The sequence below is a fragment of the Canis lupus genome, chromosome 36, assembly GCF_003254725.2.
Source record: "Canis lupus dingo isolate Sandy chromosome 36, ASM325472v2, whole genome shotgun sequence".
NCBI classification, from domain to species: domain Eukaryota; kingdom Metazoa; phylum Chordata; class Mammalia; order Carnivora; family Canidae; genus Canis; species Canis lupus.
The window spans coordinates 21,344,978-21,372,660 of record NC_064278.1 but is presented as its reverse complement, the minus strand read 5'-3'; the positions used below and the strand labels follow the sequence as shown (position 1 = coordinate 21,372,660).

Below are 27,683 nucleotides of genomic sequence, written 5' to 3'. Positions count from 1 at the left end.
TTCATTATCGTAATTGTGGTGATGATTTCACAGGTGTACTCAGGTATCAAACCACATCAAGTTGTACCTTTTAAATAAGTGCAATTTACTATATGACAATTATACCCCAATGGAGTTATTATACAACAAATCCATAATTGACATTAGTGACCTCCCTTAAATTTTATACATAATAAAATCAATGTAATCTACAACCTAAAAAGATTAAAACATGTGCTACCCAACTACTATCGTAGTGTTGTTTTAAAATTTCTAGAAGGAAAAAGGATGTGTTAAGCTGGTTACCTCAGCTGATTAAGAAACTAAAAAGTGCAGAAATTTAATGACGAAGAACTTGAAGTGGGATCAAAACAGCTGTAGAGACTACATTACAGTTTACTGGAGGCAAAAAAAAAAAAAAAAAGTTCTATATTGGCATTTAGGGAAATGAACTAGGAAGTAAAATAACAGAAGTTCCTAGTCTGGGAAAATGTCATTTAAATTTCAAGGAAATATGTTCCCTGAATTTTAACTCTAACAAGAAAAGAAAAAAAAGAAAAGAAAAGAAAAGAAAAGAAAAGAGGAAAGGAAAGGAAAGGAAAGGAAAGGAAAGGAAAGGAAAGGAAAGGAAAGGAAAGGAAAGGAAGAAAGGAAGGAAGGAAGGAAGAAAGAAAAGAGAAAAGAAAAGAAAAGAAAAGAAAAGAAAAGAAAAGAAAAGAAAAGAAAAAAGAAAAGAAAAGAAAACTTGGAAAGGTTAAAATACTATCAAATGCTGTAATAAAAGAAAAAATTAGAGACATGAAAGGCCACCCTTTGTTATAAAAAAAATTGCTGCATTGATAGTGCCTTATTCAGATATAATAGAAAATAGAGGACTTTTTACAGTTTTTTTTTTCATTAAATACTACTATTCTGCCCACTTAAGTTCATTATAACTATAATAATTAACAAATCTATTACCCGGACTTATATAAAATACTGACTTATTAAAGATTTCATTCCTGTTCTCTTAGTGCATTAAATAAAAAATAAACATAATACTGCAATAATTTTTTTCAAATCCTTTCATCTAGGTCAGTGGCGAAACAATTTCACTCAACTTTTTACCAAGAAATAAGGAAAAAGAGAATAAAAGAAGATTGAGAAGCATATCTCGTCTCTCTCTGTCCCATTCAAAGGCAGGAAGGAGAGTCTCTGGAACTCAGGTTGAACAAAGTGATCAGTATATCAACAAATTAAACTTCCTAATTTTTGTTTACAAAAGCGGAGTTGTAGTCATCCTGACCATGTCTGAGGAGACTGAAAATACTTTAATAATTCCCTGTTTAGAATCCACAAAAGGAATCTAACATTTTCCAAGGATTCATCAGGATCCTAAAAAAGTGCTATAAGGTCTCCAAGAGTTTGACTAATTCATGAGATGAGCAGTTTTCAATGAAATTAGGCATTTGAGCACCTGGGTGGCTCAGTTAATTAAGGGTCTGACTCTTGATTTTGGCTCAGGTCACGATCTCAGGGTCATGAGATTGAGCTGTGTGTGGGGCTCCAGGCTTAGTGCTGAGCCTGCTCATTCCCCCTCCTCCCTCTGCTTCTCCCCCTCTCACCTGCTTACACACATACGAGTTCTAAAATAAAAATCTTTTTCAAAAAAAAAAGAAATTAGGCATTCATAAGTTCAATACCAATACCAACATTACATAGTTGATCCAATTTATCACCGATTTCTGAGAATTCAATATCCAATATGTTCCACTTTACTCCATCCTTACTCCTTTATTGTAGGTCACTATCAGCTCTTGCTTGAATTATGCCAGTAGCCTCTTACCCACCCTTATGTGCCCTTCTTCCATCCTCCACACAGGAGCTAACCAGAACTACCTGAAAACAGAGGTAAAGTTCAAACTTCTAAAAGGGGCTCTCTATATAAGGTCCCTTTATAATCTGTTCTCTTCCATGTTTCCCTAGCTTAATCCTTTACTACCACTATATATTCACCCACCCAACATGTAAACACCAAGAATGTGTATTATCCCATAAACACACACTAGACATCAGCCACACTCAGCTGTCTGTCGGCCCAGAAAAGCAACAGCTACCCTAAAAGCCTCTGTACCTGCTGCTTCCTGACTGTCCTCTACACTCCCATTTCCTTTTTTGCTGACTTTCACTCATCCTGAAGTCTCATTTTAAATGCTGTATTTTCTGTGATACTTTCTTTGTCCAATTCCTTCCTTCTTGTCCCCATTTGATTAGCCATAACACCCTGCATCCAGCCTTCACCTTGCAATTCTCACTCTGAATCATAACTGTCTATTTACCTAACTTTCTGTTTTAATATAAGCTTTCCAAGGGTAGGGGATGTGTCCTCAGTATCTAGCTCAATGCCTGACCCACAACAGAAAATGAGCAAATCTGTTCAGAGAAAGTACTGTGAAAGGTAGTCATCCATAAAAAGAACACACGGTTGGGTGCCTGGGTAGCTCAGTCAGTTAAGCGTCCGACTCTTGGTTTCAGCTCAGGTCATGATCTCGGGGTCGTGAGGTGGAGCCCCACATCCAGCTCCGTGCTCAGCAGGGACTCTGCTTGAGATTCTCTCCCTCTCTCTCTCTCTACCCACCCACCCCTTGCATGCACGCACTCTCTCTCTCTCAAGTAAGTAAATAAATCTTAAAAAAACTAAAGAGAATACATAGAAATTTTGAAAATCTTAATTAAGGGAAATAACATACCTGTCTTTCCAACTCCTGACCCGTGATACCAGCCTCCACATGAGCTGTCAGATTGTTCTCATCAACCCAAAGAATTCGATTCTGTTGCAAAGGAAGAAAAAAGTATCATCTCCAGAACTACTGACATTTTCTGAGGAAATATAACTTCCTAACTCAAGGTAGCAAGTGATAAGACACAAAATTAGCAAACCCACACTACAAGGTTCCATGTATTCCAGACTACACATGACAGACATAGTAACATAGGCAGTATATTGCATAGGAGACAGTTTAAAACACACTCTGTCTTTATTCAGGTATTAATCTGAATTAAACTCTACCTCTTACCTTAGGCAAATTATTTAACTAAGTTTAGTGTTTCCTCACTTGTAAAGTGTGAATACTAATACTACTCTTAAGGTTGGTATAAAGATTAAATGAGATAATGCACAGAACAAACTTAGCATACAGGCATGCCTAGTTGGCTCAGTCAGTGGAGCATGCAGTTCTTGATCTCAGGTTGTGGGATTAAGCCCCATGTTGGGTAAAGGGATTACTTAAAAATAAAATCTTTAAAAACACACACACACACAAAATCTTAGCATACAAAGTTCTTAGCATTACTATCCGTATTACTATTTTTTTTTTTTAAGATTTTATTTATTCATGAGAGAGAGAGAAAGAGGCAGAGACACAGGCAGAGGGAGAAGCAGGCTCCATGCAGGGAGCCCAATGCAGGACTTGATCCCAGGACTCCAGGATCACGCCCTGGGCCGAAGGCAGATGCCAAACCACTGAGCCACCCAGGGATCCCCATTTGTACTACTATTGATAGTTAACAATCATATCTAACTTAACAATATCAGAAGATGGCCACTGTAAGACTAGAAAAAGACACCTCCAAAGACATCTGAATATAGTAAATAGCATTCCTGCTTTATTTTTAACCCAAAATAGGACCAGAGGTCCTGGATAGAAACCAAAGCATAGCCCTCCCTCCTGCTTGAAAAGTAGGAGCCAAATATCATCTGGCTCAACTTGCCAAATGTATGGCTGCCCAAAAAATGTTTTAAACATTCTTGGTTGACCTAATTTGTATATATATGAATCCTCATGAATTATTTTCTACTATTAAAAACAGACTTCTTTCCCCTTCTATTTATTTGGCTGAGCAATCAGGTTAATATATAGACTCTTCTGAATCCCAACAAAGCTTTCTTTGCATTTTGATATGTTTGAATGCAGGTAAACCTAGCTAATAATAAAAAGGAAGCAATACAATAGATAATACGAAAATGGTCTGCCTATATTCTAAATTTGAATACATGCAAATACATGCAAATAACTGCACTGCTTAATTCGCAGGATTTATGATAAACATTAAATTAGATGATATATGTGAATGTACTTTTTGTTTTATGCTATGTAAAACTATCATTTTAATTATACTCTCACAGTAAGACAATAACAATTTCAATGTAACTATAGCAAATCAGTCTTTTGGTCCTACAGCATCTAAACAATAGGAAGGGGATCCCTGGGTGGCGCAGCGGTTTAGCGCCTGCCTTTGGCCCAGGGTGCGATCCTGGAGACCCGGGATCGAATCCCACGTCGGGCTCCCAGTGCATGGAGCCTGCTTCTCTCTCTGCCTGTGTCTCTGCCTCTCTCTCTCTCTGTGACTATCATAAATAAATAAAAAAAAAATTTAAAAAAAACAAAAAAATAAAAATAAAATAAAATAAAATAAACAATAGGAAGTCCTAAACTATAAAGTAAAAAGACATAATTCAATAATCTGTACTTTACAATAACTTGATATACATCTTTTCCCCTAATATACAGGCTCTTGAAGTGACTACATACTTGTGCTAATTATATACCTTTTATCTACCAGGGTCCAAACATATTTTTGGTAGAAAAAAAGCCAAAACAATTGAAGAAGGCAGAGAAAAAAAAAAATACCTTAATGAGCACTCACAGAAAAACCTATATAGAAAACATAGGATACCTTATTACATCCAGTATACACTACCCTTGTTAATATAGGTTAACTATAAGACAAAAAGTTTGAGACCAATAGGTCTTAGTATTATTGTATATATTTAAGAAATATAGAAATAGAAAACTGGCATAACTATCATATTTTGTACACACTGTATCAAAAGTACTCTGTGCAAAATCATGCACAGTTTATTGACTCCAAAGCAATCACAATTGTAGGCACCACCCATCTACTACAGTATTTAAGAGCATTAAAGGCAGTGAATATACAAGGTTTTGCTACAAAATAAGTAGTTAAAAACCTGGCATTTAAAATTCTGCCACAGAATTTTAAGCATCTACTCAGTACAAAGACTTTTATTTTATATTATCTCATTTAATCTTCACAATTACCTTCCGCATTATTATTGTCTCTGTTTTCCAAATTCAGTAAAAGATTCAGTGGTACATTTGTACACATTAAAGTATACAGAAATTCAAACACATTCCAAAGCCTATTCAGAATAGGCTACTCTTAAGGGCCTTCTAAGGAAACTGCCTTTTCTTAAACTCTGGGATTAGAACAAAGGTTAATGGAGAACTTTATAGAAGAATAATCATGCTATAACCATCTGAACCTCATGACTAATCGCAGCAAACTTAAAGTGGACAAACAGATATTACATGCCTCCTGATGTGATGTGGTGTGAGACAGAAAAACACATCATCATCTATGAAATATCCTTGCTCAAAAAAAATGTTTAAGCTATGCTTGAGTTCTAACTAGACTTTATATCTAACTTCCAGTTTAGAGGACATACAAAGCCCAGAAGAAGAGTTACATGACACCAAGATGAAGTGACATCCAAATTCAAAATATGATACATTTTATACTACAAATAACCTATTTTCTCCAAAAGTCAGTAACATTCAATAAAGTTTTGAAAGAAGGGGGTTTCGGATAAAATGAAATAGAAAAACAACAAATGCCAACATGGGCCTTCTCTGAATCCCCATGTGAGCAAATGAAGTATAAAATAAAGACAATTTTAAAACCATTGTAAAATTTGAATGTGAACTGTATATTAAGTGATTTAAGGAATTGTTTTTAAGTTTCCCAATAGCAATAATAATAGAGTAAGAAAATGTCCTTTTAAAAATAGATGCATAAGAAATATTTAGATATAAGTAGCATAATATGAGACTGCTTTTTAAAATGACAAAGGGATCCCTGGGTGGCACAGCGGTTTGGCGCCTGCCTTTGGCCCAGGGCGCAATCCTGGAGACCCGGGATTGAATCCCACATCAGGCCCCCGGTGCATGGAGCCGCTTCTCCTTCTGCCTATCTCTCTGCCTCTCTCTCTCTGTGTGTGTGACTATCATAAATAAATTTTAAAAATTTAAAAAATAAATAAAAAAATAGAATAAATAAAAAAATAAAATAAAATAGTTGACAAAGAAAGATAAAGCTAATATGACAAACTGTTAGTAATTACTTAATCTAGAAAATGGGTATACTATTCTATTTGGTGTTTGAAAAAAATTCAAATTAATAAATTAGTTAAAAAAATATAAAATTTTATAGTAATGAAGGAATATGCATGCAATCATATATATTGTTGACAATATAGTTAAGATTAAGTTCATACACAAATTAAAGCTTTAACATGGCACAATGTCCAACTCTTGGGACCACAGTGAGCCAAAAGATCACAAAATAATCCTAGATTAAAATTAGTCTGCTCTCCAATCTTCCACAAGTAAAACTGCAACCGCATTAAAAACTTGGGGGACAAGTCTTGGTATTTCAAATTAACCTTAACCAATATTTCTTTTACTTTTAACAATACAAATCAGGTCATCTATTGTATCAATAGTCAACACCATGCTTCTCAAATCATCAATTTCTCAGGCCAATTTGGTAGAAACCACCAAGACATGTACCTGAACATGAATGAACTTTAGCTTTTTGAGACCTAAAGACAATGGTAAAATATAATGATAAATTTAAAACAAAATAAAAATATAACTTTTTAATGATATCTAAGACTGAGCCACAGCTTTTTTTAAAACCAAACACTATCTTCAAATATGTCTAAAATGATCATATACCATTTGAGAAGTATCCAAAGAAATAATTGTTCTTGTCTCATCTGCAGGACACATTAGGCCGTATGATACGCTTGTTCCTCCTGCCAAAATAGGAAACAGTTTTAATATTTTATTTTTTAGCTACATTTCTAGGGCAAATCCCTAATACAAAGTATACAAATAGGCCCACACTAGAAAAATAACCTATTTCTACTTTACAAAATGTAATTTGCAAATGCTAACACACTAAGAGCAAACTCACCTTTATTTTATGCTGCGTGCCAAAATGAAGCAATATTAGGGAGCTGAAAGCAATGGGATATGGCTCCATCCCTGGGCACACTCAAGTGAAGCCCCTAGCAATTTGTGAAACTCCAAAAACATGATTAGAAAAATTCTAAGCTAATAATTACTATGGAGATATCACTTAAAAGAAAAAATACCCTTCCTACTTCAAGATACCTTACCTTAATTATGAGATTCATTTATCATTTAAAATAAATAATCTTAGTTGTCATACAAAAAGACTTTAGTAAATTAGAATATAAACAAGTTAAAATTGCCCAGACTATGTAAAACACATTTATATGTTAATGGTGAAAAGGTGATTTTAATATAGAATAAACAATATATAGAAATATATAAACAATGTACTGTTTTCCATTAACATTTTTTATTAAAGGAAAAATGCTTTCTTGATACCAATCTAAAATAATAGCATATTCTTAGTTATTAACCATCTACATTACCATATATGAGAATAAATTCCTAACTGGTACTTCTATGTGCTTTGAATAGAAAACTCTTACTACAAGTAAGAATTATAGGAGGTGCTGATTCAATTTACTTTCACAAGGTGAGAATGTGAACTGTCAATTAAGAACATATTTGTAACCAATAAACACTATTTGCTTGTCACAGTCATTTGAAATTAGAAAAATATTTCCCTGAAAGTGGCACTGTAGTGCCTTTTTCTCACGAACTCAACCAAAAGCATTAGCTAAAGAAGGAATCTGGAGCTTCTGATTTGTTTGGGGTCTCACTTCTCTTCCATCAATGCTAATTCAATGAAAGTAATGTAGATTATTAAAAGAGATCAAATGCAAAATAAATAAATAAATAAATAAATAAATAAATAAATAAATAAATAAATAAAATAAAAGAGACCAATTTGTCTTAAAATGCAAAGCAACATTAGTTTTTCAACATTAAAAGGTATTACTGAGCTGGTCATCATTGTCCTAGTTCACACTGCATAGTGTTCCTTCTCAAAAATATATAGTGAGCATATTTAGCCTCTGAAAAATAACATTCTCTCTATAAATGTTATAAAGTAATTACTAAAGTGGGAATATTTTTTTATTTAAGCATTAAGTCACGGCATCAACTAAGATCTATATGGGAAAGAAGCCATGAACAACATGTCTCAAACAGTTCGGGTAGACAGATCTACTCAAAAATGAGAAGCATAAACAAGTTTTTCAGAATAACCATATCATAATTACAAGAATATCTGCTTTCAATGGAATGACACAAATATTTACAATACAAATATTTTAAAGAAAATGAACACATTTACATGATATTAAAATTCAAAAGGCACAATACCTACCACCAATTGGTATGATACAAAGGTTATATTTGCATGCTAGATTCACAATCTTAACTACATCATCATGACAGGCTGTTGAAAAAAAGAGGGAAAATAAATTAATCACAAGGACATGAATAAAATCTGGGTAACCCTGCAAAGTAAGGGTCCATGAAGTTCTTTAGTGTCTAAACTTTTTCTTTACTTATTTACTCATCAACACATTAAACAGTTATATTAAAACAAAATGTTTAGTATTTATCTTTTTAACTTTTCATTTTGAAATGATTTCATACTCAGAAAAAGGCTACAAAAAGGTAAAAAATTTCCTTCATCCAGCAGCCACAAATAATAACATCTTATAATTTCAATTATCAAAACCAAACAATTTATACTTACATATTATTCTTAACTAATCAACAGACCTTATTCAAATTTTGCCAATTGTTCCACTAATGTCTCCTTTTCTGGACCAGTCAATCATACATTGTATTTAGTTGTCATGTCTCCTTACTCTTCTTTAATCTGGAGAGTTCCTCAGTCTATCTTTTATTTTCATGACCCTGACACTTTTGAAAAACACTGGTCAGTTATTTCATAGAGTATCTCTCGAGTCTGCCTCCTCATTATTAAATTCAGGTTACATATTTTGGCAGGAATTCCACAGAAGTGCTGATGTGACTTTCTTAATGAGTTACATCTGGAGGCACATTATGTAGACATGTCTCATTTCTAGTAATGTTAACTTTCATCATTTGATTACGAAGTATCTGCTTGGTTTTTCCACCATAAGAATACTATAATTAAAAATGTTTTGTGGGGCGATGGTTACTCTACATAAATATGTTTCTCGTCATACTTTCACCCGCTAATTTTTGCATCCACTGATAATTATTGTTTTACAAATTTTAAAATGCTATATATGATGTACTACATATATTCCTCTCTAATGTATACAATGAAAGAGTACTCTTTATCAGAATAAAAGCTATACGAGTAACAAAAACCTGACAACAGAAGATTTTAAATATAAGACACAAAATGCTAAAACTCAATTTGACTAGCAAATAGGGCACTAAGCCGGGGACCAACATAGCAAAGAAACTATCTGAAAAGGATAAATCTTCTGATAACATGGAATGGCAAAGAAAAGAAAAAGACTTGAGGCAAGGAAACACGCAAAAACCCAGTATTACCTGCTAAGGGCTTGAAAGGGAAATTTAAGGATGTAAAATAAACAAGTGAATATCCATTTATGAAAGTAAAAATACTGTTATCTAAAAGTTATCATTTCTCAGGTTTGTTTAAAACTAGGACTATGTCATTTGTATCATTCCAATTTTTTTTTAAGATTTATTTATTTATTTATGATAGAGAGAGAGGCAGAGACACAGGCAGAGGGAGAAGCAGGCGTGGGAGCCCGACGTGGGACCCGATCCCGGGACTCCAGGATCACGCCCCGGGCCAAAGGCAGGTGTCAAACCGCTGAGCCACCCAGGGATCCCCTCATTCCAATTTTTAATGAAAATCCATTTTAAGCTTCCAGATTAAGCTTATAAAACTTACTACTTGTGGTAAAATTTTCTTACTAAGTGGAATAATAGTTTATTAATAATAAAATACCCAAACATGACTGTCAAAAACCTTTAACAAGGCAAAACTAGGGCAGCCCAGGTGGCTCAGCGGTTTAGCACTGCCTTCAGCCCAGGGTATGATCCTGGAGACCCCATGATCGAGTCCCACGTCGGGCTCCCTGCATGGGGCCTGCTTCTCCCTCTGCCTATGTCTCTGCCTCTCTATGTGTGTGTGTCTCTCATGAATAAATAAATAAAATCTTAACAACAACAACAAAAAAAAGGCAAAACTACTTCTAGGATTGCCACCTAAACAGAAGCTTTTCTTAATCATGTTATCTGACACAGCACTCTCTCATCCCACTGCTCATCTGTTTGGCTATTTTCTTACTGTGCCTTTTCTCTACAGCATGTATCACCACTCAATACATTACATATTTATTTGCTCTTTTCTGCCTCCTTCCCCACTAAATTGTAGGGCACCTGAGAATAGATTTTTGTTTTTTTCACAGCTCATCCTCAATACCTAGAACAGTACCTAGCACATATTTTCACAGGCCCGAAGTTTTGGTATTTACACAGCTAAAAATAACACATAAGTACTAAATTTAATAAGTGAAATGATTTAAAAATATGTAAAGTTGTTAAAGGAGACTTTATTTTTATAAGCACACTTCCCACAGACAACATATATGAGTGACTGACAACTTGTCTAAAATAAATGAAAGGCAGATCACACTGTGTAAAGGTCACAATGGTGACAAATCCTGGTTTAAGGACGACTCCAAATCATAAAAGTTACATATATTATGCTTAGTTATTATGCTTAGACAAACCCTAGATATCCTATTTAATATAAAATTCAGATTCAAATTATAGCCAGGCTTACAGACATCCACAAGGATAGATCTCCTAGGTGTATGTGTGTGTATGTGTATATCCCAAAGCATACTTTGTGTGTGTGTGTGTGTGTGTGTGTGTATGTATATGTGTATATATAGTGTGTGTGCGCACATATGTGTATTCAAACTGCAAAATGAGACAGCTACCTCCACTCTACAGAATACCACACTGTCTTAAATTGTCATATTGTCTCAAAATTTGCCCTCACTCATGCAAAGAAAGAAACCTAAACTTTATCACCAGTAGAAAATTTATATTAAAGTTAAATAAAGGTCTCAGAGATCTGATCACCTATTGGGAAAAAATATTCCGAGTAGTCCTTATACCAGGAGATTCACCAGAATAAAATTATAAACTTGATTCAAGCACCTATACACTATTCATATAGATTCCTGAGGTATGAAACATGATGGTAAAGGGAATATTTTAGAAAAACTAACCTCTCAAGAGTATATAGGAGGCTTGGAGAAACAAGAAACTAGAGGCATGAGAGAGAACCTTATAGGCTGTTACAAAAATCCAACTATGCATTGATAAGGGCCTGATTTGAAAACTGATATGGGAAAAAAAGACAAGGCTACGAGGGAACTGACAAATAGGATGGATTTTACAGAATGTAGAAACTTTTGTGCAACAACAGACTATAACCCTGCATGTTTCCTCAATCTGGATTTTTTAGAAAGATTTGTATTTCCTAAACAAAGACATATATTTTCATTCTGGTAATTTCTCAGTACTTTAATAGTCAGACACATGAAGAAAATACCTAGAAAGCACATTTGAAAGCTCTACTTAAGATACATCCAAAGATAGTCTATTAAAGTTTCCTAAAAGAAATGAAAACTAATAAATTTTGCTTTCATTTTTTTCCAGTTAAAAAGTAGAATGAATCTTCCCCAAATCTTAGTAAAGAAGCAGCCTAAAGCTACTAAGAGAATGCTAAAAGAATATACATCATAAGTATCAGGAAAGTAATTTAATCTCAGCTACATATGCACTTGGATTTTCCTCCTATCTATGTCACCTCTCTCCTACCTCCACATTAAAGTATGATTTTCTCCTTCAGATACTTCCTGTAAAGTAAAAGGATCACATCTAAAAACCGATGAGCCTATTTTTTGAAAAATAAAATACTCTATCTACTTCTTTATAGAATCTGAAGAAGAAAAAGGATCAGATTACTGGAACTTTCTTAAAATGGTAATTATGGACAGTAAGGTACAATATACCAATTCTGCTTTAAATTTTCTACTAAAAGAGATGGGTATAAAAATCATATATATAAACATACTGACTACCTAATCATCAGCAAGAGCAAAATAACAACACAAAGCTCATCCATCCTCTATCTAAAGCCAAAATCATGAAAATTAATTTTTCAAAATTTATTTATATCCAAGACAATAGGTATCTTAAAAAACTTATTTCACTATTTGAATATAATGTTTTTTAGTCCACAAACTGATACCACCAAATTACTAGTATGAGTTTGTGGCAATCAATAGTTAAGAGCTTCTCTACATCTGAACATATTTAATTTCATTAAGCTTTCAAACAAACCAAAAATGCATTTTTTAACTGACCTCCCGCTATGATGTTAATATTTAAAATGAAGACTTACTCATCAACAGCAAAACCAATCATGAAAACCAACAGTTTAAGATGATTAGATCAAGAAAGAATTATATGACTTCTGGAAACTCTAAAAATATAGCTACCTATACTTTTTACAATTCCTATATTTAAAAGTATATATTTCCAATACTAAATCTATTTAAGATTTCACAATACAAAGTAATGATACAAAAGAAAAAAAGGACTTACTTGGCCATAAAACTATATCAGGAATTCGCTGAAACATTCCTTCCCTGAGCAAAAATATCTCATGAAGACAATGACCTGTTTTGTAGTTTAAAAAAAAAAAAAAACATGTAAAAACATATTAAATTATAGGAAATTTTAATATTAAAAACAAATAGTACTTATATAAAATTGCTTACCATGAGCTCTAAATACTCGATCATCTGCTTCTTGTGAATATGAAATATTAATTTCTTTAAGGTCATGAAGAAAATCTTCACTTACAATAGAAGGAGGTGTATCATTAGGATTTAAGGATGCCTAGAAAATAAAATTGGTTTCTTTGAGTTATTTCTAGAAACTAAGTTTTGAATACTTGCTTAGGGAGAGTCACCATATAATGTTAGTTTTTAATATCTAAGCTGAGACAAAAGCATAGGAAAATACTAAGTAACACATATGGAAACCAACTCTGTAACTATAACAAATTATAAATGGTCTGATTAATCACATTCTGTAACATAAGTTACAGAAGTCATATGTTTCCTCTTTTGCATCCATGGCCCACTTTTTCATTGCTTCTGAAGATTGGAATCAAGAACAGAGAAGATGGCAAAGTCTTAAATCTTTCATTTTAGATCAAGGAAACTGAGGGAAAGCTACTTAACTTTTTCATCATCTACATTTTCACCTGTAGATAGGATTTACCATTTCCTATACTTCAATTACTATTTTTAAATGATCAATAAGAAACCTCATAATAAATAATAAGCCCATTTTCACAGAACTACTTTAAAACTCACAACATAATTATAATTTGATACTTAATTTCAACTAATATGTGAGCTGGAAAAAATCTTTAAAGCTATGCAACATTGGGCAAGTCACCCAACTTCTCTGGGCCTTGGCTTCTTCAACTTTAAGTGAGATTATCAGCACTAAATTTAAATAGCTACCATAAGATTAAATGTGAAAAGCACCAAAAACCTGCCTACCATACAGGAAGAGGCTGGCCAAATCAAATCTGCTATTAAAAAAGCAAACAAAAAAAGGTATGATATAGAATTTGGAAAAAAAGGAAATATAAGAATGCGTAAAAAAAAAAAATTATGATATTTACATAATGTTAGTATCTTATTAAAGGTTCTGTATTTAGGGGTGCCTGGGTGGCTCCGTTGGTTAAGCATCTGCCTTCAGCTCATGTCCTGATCTCAGGGTCCTGGGATTAAGTCCCAAGCTGGGCTCCCTGGTCAGTAAGGAGGCTGCTTTTCCCTCTTCCTCTGCTACTTCCCCTACTTGTGCTCTCTCTCTCAAGTAAATAATTAAAATATTAAAAAATAAATAAAAGGTTCTGTAGTTAATATTCAATTATATGAGAAATATTTATGGAGTTCAATTATATGAGAAATATTTATTGAGTGTGTGTTATAAGCTAGGCACTGTTCTAGATCTTAGGTATATAGCACTGAGATAATCAGGGGAAAAAAACCTGACCTCAAACAATTTATGCTAGAGTGAAAGGAAATGACCAAAAAAACCCAACAAAAACTTATTTCGTTTTGTTATTACTATTTTGTTATTAAAATTTGAAAAGGGTTCAAAAACAGAAAAAACGTGTATGTAAAATTGGCAAAATTTTTAAATATGGTATACAGATTTCATCAATGTCAAAAAAAGTAACTACAAAAAGTCGAAAGAATTAAGGAAATAAAGGGATCTTTCAGGAAAATTTGAAAGAATTTGGTTTAGGAGGGGTAGAAATTAGTTAACATAATTTACTTAGTAAAATTAAATGTAATTGTGGATTTATAACTAAAACAAATAAGTACTCACCGAATACCTACAGTCCTTAATAACACGTTGGATATAGTAGAGTACAGAGTATAAGCCACAGTCCCTGCCCTTAAATCATACCCAATTAGAAACTGGATATGATTAGAAATGATATGGATATGGATATGATTAGAAATCATATCCAATTTAGAGGAACATGCAGAATACCATGCCATAGCAAATAATAATAAATAATAAAAACCATAATAATATAAAGAAAACTATTTTGTTAGTTTGATATGAATACTATTGAAAGTTTTTTTAACCCTAGTTTCAGAAAAGTGAAACTACATGAACTAAAATTATCACTCATATCTTAATCAAATTTTTACTTTTTCTAAGTCTTCTAATATTCTAAATGTTTTTATATTAAATGTAGCATTTTTATTTCAAATTATCCTGTATTAATCCTGGATTACTGTCAGTCCATTAAATGTCCTATTATTAATAGTAACTTATACTCTTGTAACAAGCCTACCACAGAATTAATTCATTTGCACTTCACCACCACCCTATGAGAGGGGGAACAGTTATTGCTCTCATTTCTTAAAGTAGAATAAATGAGGTTCAGAGAAGATAAAAAGTTTACCAGACAAATCTCAGATAAATTTTGAGATTTATATCTGTGATGCTGAACTTCTTAAAAAAAAAAAAAAATCACAACAAATCCATTAAAGCAACTATAACAAATTACAAAGATAAATCTAACTGATTTGGGGTTAAACACATGTCCATGCACATACAGACACACCCATACCCACAAAGACTTAAGTATATTAGTAATCATTCTTGTTTGCTTACTTTAGAGGTAGTTTTATGCTCCAGACTTACTCCAAGGGTATTTTGGATCCAGTCTTTAAAAGTTGGTAAAATCATGCCACTAAGAGGATACCTAAGATTACAAAGAAGATAAAACATTAGAGTAAGGGATCTTCATTTAAATTTAAATCTTAGCTTTGGCTTCTAGTAATGGTCAAGTAGTTCCTATTAAAACAACCCTTCTCCCCCCAACACACACACAACACATATAACTATAAACTCTGGACAAAAACAGAAACAAAACACAACTCTGAAGGGAGTATAGACAGAAAATGCAGCAATAATAGGGGGGTAAAGAGGTGTGATACACTTAGAAAAAGGAAACAGCACTACATGAGTTTCCAGATTTTATTTTTAAAACAAGTTTCAGACTGAGGGACAGCCAGCTGGTACCATAAAAGGAAACAAAAATACAGAAAATCTAGTTTTCCTGCCTTGAAGAACCAGAAGGCAGTGTTTACAGTGAACACAACAGCTGGGAAGAATACAGAGAAGGAAAGAGTCAGAGTGATGTAAGCATAAACTCTGTCCAAATGTCTGGCTGACCCTGAATTACATATGTATGGAGCAGACTTGAAGTAGCCCAACTAAGCTTAAAAACTCAGTTGATCACCATCACAGAGAGAAATGGAAATTTGAAAATAGTTTAATTACTTGATGTTAAAAAACTAAATAAAGCCCTTTCAGAAGAATATATCAGAATACAGAGTTCTGACAAAAGACCATTAGCAATGTCCAAGATGTACTCCAAAATAGCTGGAAACAAGCAAACAAGAAAGTGTGATCCATAATCAAGAGAAAGGGCAATAAATATGGACTGACCCTATGAAGATCTAAAATACTGGAAGTAGCACACAATCATTTTTAAAATAGCTGTAACTCTGTTAAAGGACAAGAGGGAACTCTGTTTCCAGTGAGGGAAAAAAAAATCTCAGCAGAGAAACAGAAACTATAAAAAGAACAAAACAGAAATTATGTAGTTAAGACTCGTCAATAAAAACTCATTGGACAAGGGCAGCCCGGGTGGCTCAGCGGTTTAGGGCCACCTTCAGCCCAGGGTGTGATCCTGGAGACGAGTCCCATGTCGGGCTCCCTGCATGGAGCCTGCTTCTCCCTCTGCCTGTGTCTCTGCCTCTCTCTCTCTCTCTCTGTGTGTGTGTGTGTGTGTGTGTGTCTCATGAATAAACAATAAAATCTAAAAACAAAAAAAACAAAACTCATTGGATGAACAGAAGGGCCGACTGGAGATGTCAGTGAATGTACAGATAGAGCAATAAAACATACAATCTGAAGAACAGAGAAAACGAATGAAAAAATAAACAGCTTCAAAGACTTATAGAACAATAGCAAAAGACTAACATATATATAACAAACACTTTGAGTCCCAAGAAAAAGAAAAGAGGGAAATGAAGTAAAACAGTTTTGAAGAAATAGCAGAAAGGTTCCAAATCTGATGAAAGACAAAAATTTACAAATCCAAGAAGGCCAGAGAACACTAACGATATATGCAAATAAACTCACACTACACACATCATAGTCAAATAGCAATTTAAAAGAATTGAGAAAAAGAGAAAAAGAGGGAGAAAATGTTAAAAGCATCTAGAGAAAAATGACATATTACATACAACGCAATAACAATAAAAATTATGACTGGCTTCTCATTAGAAACAGTGAAGTCCAAGTAACAACTAAACAACATTTTTAAAGTGCTGGAAGGAAAAGAATGTCAAACTAAAATTCTGTATCTGGTGAAAATATACTTCAAAGATAAACGTTTAAGACACTTTCGGATGGAAACTCAGAGAACCTGGTGCCAGCAGACCTACACTACAAGAAACGCTAAAGTGATTTCTACAGGCTGAAGGGAAATACAACACTAAATATAAACTGAAATCTTCATGACAGAATAAATAATACCAGAAAGAGTAAATATGTGAGTAAATTTAAATGACTATATTCTCTTAATTTCTTTCCAATTTCTTTTAAAAAGTATATCACTGTGTCACTGAGTTTATGATGTGACAACTATAAAAAGAACAGAGAATAGTAAATAAATCTATAGATTTGCAAGGTACTTAGATTTTACATGAAGTTGTACAAGAAATTTAAAACACACAAAAGAGCTCTATAGAGGTATAGAAAAAACTAGATTTGCTACGCGGATTTCACTTCCTACATTTTCCATTCCAATTCTTATTTAAATAGTTTATATGAAACATGAGCATTGTTTTATAAACACAAGAAATCCATATATATATATATATATATATATATATATATATATATATGAAGATTGATGCAGAAAACTCAAGTGCTTAGAAATCCAGCTTTTCGGTTTTGGAAATAGTTGTCAGAGATGGCAAAATATTAAATAGCAAGAAGTATGATAAAAAAAAAAAAAAAAAAAACAGATAAAGGGGATCCTTGGGTGGCTCAGCGGTTTAGCGCCTGCCTTCAGCCCAGGGCGTGATCCTGGAGTCCAGGGATCGAGTCCCACATCAGGCTCTCTGCATGGAGCCTGCTTCTCTCTCTGCCTGTGTCTCTGCCTCTTTCTCTCTCTCTCTCTCTCGTGTCTCTCATGAATAAATAAAAATCTTAAAAAAAAAAACAGATAAAATAAGTATCCTACCCTAGATTAGTGTAGTGAAGATGGCTGATATGCAAACAATAATGATCCAATGTGTTATAAGAGCACTAATAGCTCTCTGAAAAGACCAAAACATTTTAAATGTGTATTTAAAACTGTATTTTAAACTTTTTATTTAAATAAATATACAGCATTATTATGTGCCAGGCATTGTTCTAAGTGTTTTATGTATATTAACTTATAGTAATGTTATGAGGTTAGTGCTATTATCCCTATTTTATACATGAGGAAGGTAAAGCACAGAAATTGAGATGGTAAGTAAGTTAAGTAACTTAATCAAGGTCACACAGCTAGTAAGTGACAAAACCAGAATCTGAATCAGGTAATAAATAATGTGTCAGTCTGTGCTTTCAACCACTGTAAGACACTGCCTTTAGTCTGATTCTTCCTTTACCACCATTCCAAGAGAGATCATTATCCTAAAATTTTTTTTGCATTTATAAAATCATGGTACCTATATTCAGTAACTCTTTTTCACTATAATGTTCTTGCAACTTCTCTACTCCCCCAACAAAATGATGAGACAGCCAAATAAAAGTACATTATAGCTGTTTTATTTTTGATTTTATAAATATTTTACTTATAAAATACTGAAGTACAACATACAAAGATATAGACAAAAAAGCGTATAGCTGAATGAAATTTTACGAAGTAGACCTCCCATGTAATCAGCATTCAGATCCAGAAATAGAACATTTACCAGCACCCCAGAAACACTCTCCTCCATGCTCTTTCCAGGCATACCATCACTCCTCACACCAAAGGAACCATTATCCTGACTTAACATTACAGGGTAATTTTGAACTTCATATAAATGAAATCATACAAATTGTACTCTTATGTTAGCTCTTTTGCTCAAATGTTATATTCGTGAGATTCATCTATGTTGATACATATTGTTACAATTCATTCATTCCACGGCTTAATTCCATTGTGTGAATATAGCAGTTTCTTTACCCACTGTATAGTGATAGACAATAGTGTCTAGTTTTGGGGGCATGCAGGGACATTCTTGAACTTGTTTTCTGAAGAATATATCACATTTTTCTGATGGTTATATAGCTAGAGTGGAATTTCCAGGCAATAGTCTATGTATATGTTCAACTTTAGATGTCGATAGATTCATTTTTCAACATGCTTACAACTAACAATGACACAGACTTACTCCACAGCCTCCCTACCTTTGGTGCTGTAGTTCTTTTTAATGCAAAACATTCTACTGATAATCTCTTAACCATTTTAATTTGAATTTCATTGGTTGCCTATGGGTTAGAGTTTCTATTTATATATCTATTGTCCATTTGGCTATTGTTTTCAATGCCAGTTCATCTTTTGCTCATTTTCCTATTGAGTTACTATTGTTTTCTCATCAATGTATAAGAATTATTTATATATTCTGAAATCAAGGAAGCATGTGTTAAATATTTCCTCTTGCTCTATAATTTGTTTTTCATTTTCTTAAAAGAGTCTTTTGATGAAAAGAAGTTTTACATTTTAGTATTATCTAATTGATTTTTTTTTCCTTTACAGAAGAAGTTAACACTTTGTTCTCTGCTTTTTGACAACCTCAAATTCAGAAAGACATTCAATATATTTTTCTCACAATCTTACAGTTTTAGTTTATACATTTAGGTCCACAATCTATCTGGAATTGATCTCTGTATCTGATATGAAGTAACATCAAAATTAATTCTTTTCCAAGATGATAGTTTAAGTAAGTGATCCTATACCAATCTTTATTTCTGTGTTTGTCTGTGTGTTTAAATGGAGAAAAGAAGAAATACTCTAGTAGTCTTTAACCATTACTGATCAAAAAACAATTTAAAAAATAATAAACTAATACTTATAACAAATCAGAATGGACTATAAATTGGTCTTAACATCTACGTGAGGCAAGTTATTAAAAAGTTCAAAGTGTAATGTTTGCTCAAGGTTATTTCCCATTCCTTTCATCAAAGCTCGAATAACAGCAAAGCATTTAACAACTAGCCGGAAAAGATTACTTTCATTTCACAGAAAAAGAAAATTTAAAAGCCATTGGGTAATATATAACTCTGTACCAAAATTAAGTATGTGTTTATAATAATCCAGAATTCAATATTTAAAAACCTGGTATTAGGCCCCATCCAAAGAAATTTAACTGCAAGTGACAAAAAGCACTCGTTTTGTCACAGGCTGAGTGGGTGTCACTCCTTATGTTAACTTCAAATTATACAACAAAAATTCTATCTACAGTTGTCAAATCAATCTTTAAACATTAATAAAACAAAAATGATAGCAGAAATGAAAAAACATGAAGAACACACATTTTAAAAAAGTCTGTTAAAAAATGTGCTAAAAGTCAGGTGCTAAAAAATCAAACTGAAGTGGTATTTTTGAAGTACTATAATATCTTTTTCATAAATCTAAAGAAACTGGAATGAAAGAGAATACAAGACTCATAACTAAAACAACTATAGTCATTCAGCATATAAAATCTTCTTTATTTCAACTGAAGTAAAAGTACAAATTCTGGAAAGCTAGTTATTAACAGATATGCCACTGTGTGTTAGTAATATCCTACAAAAGACTAATTTGGAACTATTAGGTTTTAATACTGGGTCTTTATATGTTAAATGTACAATTAATTTAGGTCTCCATAAAATATATTAGATCCTTGATATTCATGATAGAATCATACTCAGACCTTTTTGAATCCCTTAATTCACAAATAATAGTATCCATAAAACAAAAAGGTGACCACCTTCGAGATACTTGAATTAATACAGTTGGTGTTACTGTCATGTATAAAATTTAAAATTACATTCTGTCATTAAGATACATTTTCATATCTGAATGCACAGTATTTCAGGCTTTCTTTTTTAAAGATTTATTTTAAAAAATAAAAATAAAGATTTATTTATTTTAGAGAGGAGGGAGGGGCAAGGGAGGACGAAAGAGTCTTTTTTTTTTTTTTAAGATTTTATTTATTTATTCATGAAAGACACAGAGAGAGAGGCAAAGACACAGGCAGAGGGAGAAGCAGGCTCCATGCAGGGAGCCTGATGCGGGACTCAATTCCAGGACCCCAGGGTCACGCCCTGGACTGAAGGCGGCGCTAAATTGCTGAGCCACCTGGGGTCCCCAATATTTCAGACTTTGAAGAAGTATCTTGCATGACAGAATATTGAGTTAAGACTTTGTTCCCTCATCAGGGTGCCCAGGTGGGTGGTTCAGTCCGTTAAGCATCTGCCCTCAGCTCGGATCATGATCTTAGGATCCTGGGATTGAACCCCCCCAGCAGGCTCCCTGCTCAGCGGGGAGCTTGCTTCTCCCTCTCTCTTCCTAACCCCTGCCTGTGCGCAAGTGTGTGCATGTGCACGGAAGCTCTCACTTCCTCTCTTTCTCTCAAACAAATAAAGAAAATCTTTAAAAAAGAAAACTATGTTTCTAAAAAAAAAACAAAAAAACAAAAAAAAGACTTTGCTCCATTATCTACAATTCCAGCACAAAACATGCAGTTCAAGGACTTTCATGTCAGAATGTAAACTTTTCAACTGTTTCAACTGTACTTTTTCTTGCATCTGATGTCCTAGGATTTGAAAAACAGTAAAGGAAGCCTAACTTAATTATCATAAAGCCTAGCATACTGCCAAGGGCTCCAAAAATCTCCTAAAGTATCATAAAGCAAAAATGCAAACTTTGAAGCCAAGGAAGTAAATGGACTGAAAACAAACATTATAAGAAAAGTAAGGAATTAGAAGTATTTAACTTAAGAAACAACCATGGAATAACTTGAATATTACATTACAGTAAAATAATTTAGATTTATATTCAGAACTATAAACATCATTTAACACTCAAGACTGTACTGAGCATTGCAGGATACAGAGAATTGGTATCATAACTTATGCTCTTAAGAAACTTAGAACCTAAAAAAAAACAAAAAAAGAAATTAAGCTACAACCTAGTTTAGTCAAAGCTACAAAGACACTTAATTGGTAGGATGACTATATAGGCAGGAAACACACAACTTTTGCCAGGAATGTGATAAGAAGAAAGCCAGGTACCTATTCCAGTTATTGAAAAAGGGTGACTACTGAACAGATCTTTAGTCATGACTGAAGATAAGTTTGAGAATTTTAAGAAATGGTTCTCATTGTAAAATATAAGGTGGGATCAACTCACCACCTTCCCTCAGGACAGAATTAAACTATATTGTAGAAAATACAAAACCAGGGGAAGTTTTCAGGACCAAAGAAATCACTTTGTGATCCCTTTCTTTGTGGAAAAAAAATTCTGAGAACATAAATATTCAAGAAGCAGGTGCACATCAGAATTTACTGTGACTAAAGACAAAGTACTTTCACTCTGTGGCACTGCACAGAGGCAGCAAAATATTAGTAGATACATCTATCCTCAGAGTGAGTTCCACAACTGCTAAGAAATTTAAAAATCTTTTTATAATCAGGCAAAATTTTTAATGAAAAATTATGCCACAGAAATATAAAGTACAACAAATCAAAACAAATTCTCTCAATTTAAACACTAACTTTGCACTTTGTAAGCACCAATTAATGTTAAATTCAATAATGACACTGTTCAAAAATTTTAGTTTGTAGTAATATACAGCATTAGCTCTGCTGCTTAAACCCAGGAGGACTCAATTCATCAATATTTAGAAGGAGAAAGAATGGCAAGATAATAAAATCTAGGGACTTATAAACTGACAAACTATAAAAATGTTTAGAATAGAAGACCCCATTCAGGAAAAAATTCCTGATTTTTCCCAAAGATCTGTAACAGTTTACAATAACGGCTTCTAATTTAATGGCTGGAGTGCTCACTTCAGCAGCACATATACTAATTTAATGGCTGGGTTTGAAATGCCAGTGTTACACACATATACACAGTCAACTACACTGCTTATAAGAATTTATCTTTTCAATGTCTTTGGTTCAGAAATAAGGGAACCTTCATAAATTTTCACTGAAATTCACTCTTGGTTTCTGGTACCTAAGAATTCCTCTTTTTCCCCAGCCCTGTTTTACTTCTTTCTTAGGACATTTTATTCATGTTTTCTATGCACTTAGAGAAACAAAAGGTCTGTGATTTGTTCAGTCCACTACAATACCAGAATAAAAAGCCTTTAGAAAGAATTCCAAAAATTGTCTTCACAATCTAATATTATTAATACAAAATGGTGAATTAATACCATTCAGCCTAATCAGTGTTTTCTTGGAACTCATCCTTTATAGTCAGTCATAAATTCCACTTTCTCTTTTAAGAATATCACAACCTTCTTTTGCTTCTGCTCTGTGCCTTTCACTGGAAAAATAGGAATTTCTGTCATGGGGTAATTTTTTTACCATATGACTAACTCTTCTCAGTAGGTGGAATGCTACTATAAAGTGCTCTCAGAGTTTGGAGAGAAAACAAGACCAATACAACGGGTGAATATGGTTATCTGCAGATGCCCAGTACAACAGAAACAGCACAAGACCGAAGCTTAAAAACACTTGGGTTTTAATCCCAATTTCCCACTGAGCAAGTGACCTCAAGTAAGGTATTTAACCTCTCTCATCCTCAAACCCCTAATTCTTTTTGAGAAAATATCACTATCCATCTTAATGGTTATTTTTTAAATATTTTATTTATTTATTCATAGAGACTGAGAGAGAGAGGCAGAGACACAGGTAGAGGGAGAAGCAGGCTCCATGCACAGAGCCTGACATGGGACTCGATCCAGGGTCTCCAGGATCACGCCCTGGGCTGCAGGCAGCACTAAACCGCTACGCCACCGGGGCTACCCCCTTAATGGTTATTTTAAGATAATTCAGTAGGAGCTCAAGTAATAGCTATAGAACGATGTTTTCTGATAAAAACTGAAGAAATCTATGAATTCAACCATTATCCCTGGGAGGCTAGACTAGATTTACAGAAAGCTATGATCCAATTCCATCCAGTTTATTATCCTGTCTGTGACAAGGTAATGGTACTTCTGAAAGCACTAAAATGGGAACTGAATACTATTTAGTTATTGGTTTTAGTTATTAAATAGTTTATGTAGCACATATTTAATCCTAGAGCATTTAAATTCTATTTCTGTATCTGGAGAATTACCCTCTAGATTAGTCTTAGTGAAAAGCAAAGGCTATACCTTCCACTAAAGCAAACGTGCCTGACATCCACCTTATCAGTCTCACTTGTAGGCTCTGCTAGTCAGACGTACCCCATTCTCTTCCCTTTTCTCCCACCGGATCTAACTCAGGAGTTAATGCAAAGAAATGAAACCTTTAAGGACTAATTCTGGTTAAAGTGGCAGCAGCAGCAATCTTCCAAAGTCAGAAGCCAAACAAATACGTTCTTTGGTTCTCTTACAACCTGGATAAAAATCTCTTTTAAAAAAAATCTCTTTTGGGATCCCTGGGTGGCGCAGTGGTTTGGCACCTGCCTTTGGCCCAGAGCGCGATCCTAGAGACCCAGGATCGAATCCCACGTCGGTGCATGGAGCCTGCTTCTTCCTCTGTCTGTGTCTCTGCCTCTGCCTCTCTCTCTCTCTCTCTCTCTCTCTGTGTGTGACTATCATAAATAAATAAAAATTAAAAAAAAAATCTCTTTTAAGACCACCGAATCCCCTTTGCTGTGAATCTATGCTGTCCAAATATCTAAATTACAAATTTTATGTTCTATGTATCTTAATATCATGAAGGGCAGTAACAAGTGCTCTATACAAGGAAAAAGGAATAATTTAAACATAAATGAATATACAAGGTTCTAATGTTTTTTTTAATAAGTATATCTGGCACATGTGTCAGTCTTCTACAACCTGATCCTCTCTGTGAAAACGGACAAATCTAGTGCCAGAACACCTAAAATAAAAACCAGACTCTGAACCCATGGCACCACTAAAATATAATTATTTGTGAAATTTTCTGTGACTGATCATTTTGCACAAATACACTTCTAACACAAACCACTAAACAGCCTATAGTACCTACAGAAATCAGTAGGTGTCTAATGCTTTCAATAGCACTGTGCACAAATGACCATTTTTCCCCTCCAACAGAATAAAGATGCAATGCTTTCAAGGTCCAAAGAGGGAAAGAAATGAAGACAGTGTCTAAGAGGAGAGGAGACTGATTTTCTAAGTTCAGAAGATTTACTTCTCCTCCCCTCAGGAGATTTTGCAAAGCCAGTTTCTACAAAGACAAGTTTCTACTATATTAGACGTTATTCCATTTAAAACACAAAACATTCAACATTTAGAACACTGGTAAACTTAATTTTAACCAGAAATTCTTTCTACCTGAATTACACAATTTCTCAGGTAAGCCTCCACCAACATCATGCTCAGTCACACTTAATGACAGGAATGAGAATATTTGTTTTTCTAATACTACTAAAGAGGAAATGTACATTTCACACCTTTATTTTAATTGGTTCCTAATTACTACTCCTGAAGTTTTATTTCAGGTATAAAGTATATTTAAGCCAGAAAACTGGAATGATTATGTTGCAAAGAAAGACTTTCCCCAAAGGAATAAAACTTTTCTTCCTGATATTGCAATATATTGACATGCCATATAAGTTTTAAAAATATTAACCTAAGCATATTAATGCCTAACAGATATTAAGTCAAAGCAAAATACAGGAACAGATTCAAACTATATCTGATCTAATTTTTCACCTACTCTCAATTTTTAATTTATAGAGCCAGCATTCAATACTTAACGTGTTTGCAAATACTGTCCTTTCAAAAGTTATTACCAAAATTCAAAGAACAAACCATCCAAAACACCACCTTTGGCAGAATCAGTTCTTAAAATCAACTAAGAACTTACTTTACAATTCTATCTGCATCTGGAACAGTACAATACAAATATTCTTTAAAATTCTTATCCACACATTACCAAAAATATTTCAGAAATGTGAAGGATATCACACAAATAATTGCTTTTTCTTTTTTTATAATTGCTTTCTTAATTACTTCTTCCCTAATGTATCTCAGAAAACTAATTTTAAAAATACTATTTATATTCACAAAGACCTAAAATTGTCCACCTTCCAAAATAACCCACACCCAATAGTAAATTCCCATTCCTAAACATGGAGTTACTTTAAACAAGTCAATGACATGGAGATTGGGTGGTACAATGACTAAAGAGGCCTTTTTGGATCCTGATTCAAACAAACTACCTATAAAATAACATTTTTTAGATAACCAGTGAAATGTGGACTCGATAATCAGATATAAAATTTCTCTTATTTTGGGGAGTGTGATAATGGTATTATTATGATTAGCTAATATTAGGTCCTTATATTTTTAAAGGAGACATATGTAAATATTTAGAAGTGATGTGACAATGCCAGAATTTAAAATATTACAGACAAAAGAAGGAGCAATTATGTCAAAACATTAATAATTTTAAATTTAGGGAGGAAATTTTTATGTATGTCTACTATTTAACATGATAATGTTTGTTACTTATGTTTAAATTTTTTTATAGAAAAAAGAAAAAAGGAACAAAATAATAAACCAACTGGTTACCTTTTCCCAGTCAACTCAACTTGGCCTTTCTTATTGAAGAAGAACTTGGAATCATTATATCCCCATCCATTCCATTTCATAACTTCTTGCCTAATAATAATAAAAAAAATATGTTAGACCTAGACTAAACATCTCAAAATTGAACAGCATATCATTGACATTAACTTTCACTATCATTTAAAAGACCTATCCTACTAATAATACATTAGTTTAAATAGAATATATATCAAAATGTCTTTATTTTTAAATACAGAATCACTCTGATGAGCAGCACCTGCTTCATGAAGGGCAACAACTATTAAATTTAATGCATTCAGAGGAAAACGAAGGAACAAAAGAGAAAAATACAGAGTATAAATATGCATCAATTTGTACATTATTAGTTTACATTATAGGATGGACTAAAAAACTCTGCAATTAAAATAAAACTTGAATAACAAGCAAATTTTTGCAGGACGCCTGGGTGGCTCAGTGGTTAAGGGTCTGCCTTCAGCTTACGGAGGGAACCCCAGAGTCCCAGGATCGAGTCCCACGTCAGGCTCCCTGCAGGTGGCCTGCTTCTCCCTGTGCCTGTGTCTCTGCCTCTCTCTCTGTATCTCATGAATAAATAAATAAAATCTTTTTTAAAAAACCCAAATTGTGTATATATTAGAAAAATGACCAATTTACAGAGTAAGTTAATTAGTAGATACTCCTAGTAGTAGACATTTAATTAAAAAGATTTAAAATAAAAATCTGAGAGCCAGGTTTACAAACATTCTAAACCCACCAACTTCCATGGAACTACCAATTTCTACCTTGACCTACATATTAAGTTAACGACTACACCAGTTTTTAATATCCTAAAACTATATTTTCATTTCCAAAATGCTAGTATTTCATTGTCTTAATAATCGTTTTCATCAGAATCGATGACTCCTTAAATTTTGAACATTACATAAGAAAAGATAGGTCTAGGCCTGTGCAGAACACAACAAGCGATCACGCTGAAGCAGTCTGTCAGCATTTAGTACATGGTTTAGCATAGTACCCTAGTATATCAGGGCAACAAATTTTATTGCAAATTCATTTATGCAGCCTATCATGAAAATACTTGAAAAAAACTCTATATAGAAAGTTATTTGCTGCATTAGAATTTCAAAATAGATCACAAGAAAAAATATGTAAATATGTGTGGAGATAGATAGATGTTAACCAGACTTATTGTGGTGATCTTTTCACAATATAT

The 27,683-nt window shown here is 33.4% G+C and overlaps 1 protein-coding gene across 3 annotated transcripts in view; it reads right to left on the bottom strand.

The window, feature by feature from the left end:
* The window catches only part of AGPS (alkylglycerone phosphate synthase), a 134,196-nt gene that overhangs the window by 76,341 nt on the left and 30,172 nt on the right, over nucleotides 1-27,683 (bottom strand). For all 3 annotated transcript variants that reach the window (XM_035698686.2, XM_049106174.1, XM_035698681.2), the window contains exons 2-8: nucleotides 26,456-26,545; nucleotides 15,261-15,351; nucleotides 12,827-12,947; nucleotides 12,651-12,725; nucleotides 8,371-8,442; nucleotides 6,780-6,859; nucleotides 2,709-2,789 (exon numbers count right to left, since the gene is read on the bottom strand). In XM_035698686.2, the coding sequence (XP_035554579.1) occupies nucleotides 2,709-2,789; nucleotides 6,780-6,859; nucleotides 8,371-8,442; nucleotides 12,651-12,725; nucleotides 12,827-12,947; nucleotides 15,261-15,351; nucleotides 26,456-26,545 (610 nt within the window). The remainder of the gene's footprint in view (nucleotides 1-2,708; nucleotides 2,790-6,779; nucleotides 6,860-8,370; nucleotides 8,443-12,650; nucleotides 12,726-12,826; nucleotides 12,948-15,260; nucleotides 15,352-26,455; nucleotides 26,546-27,683) is intronic.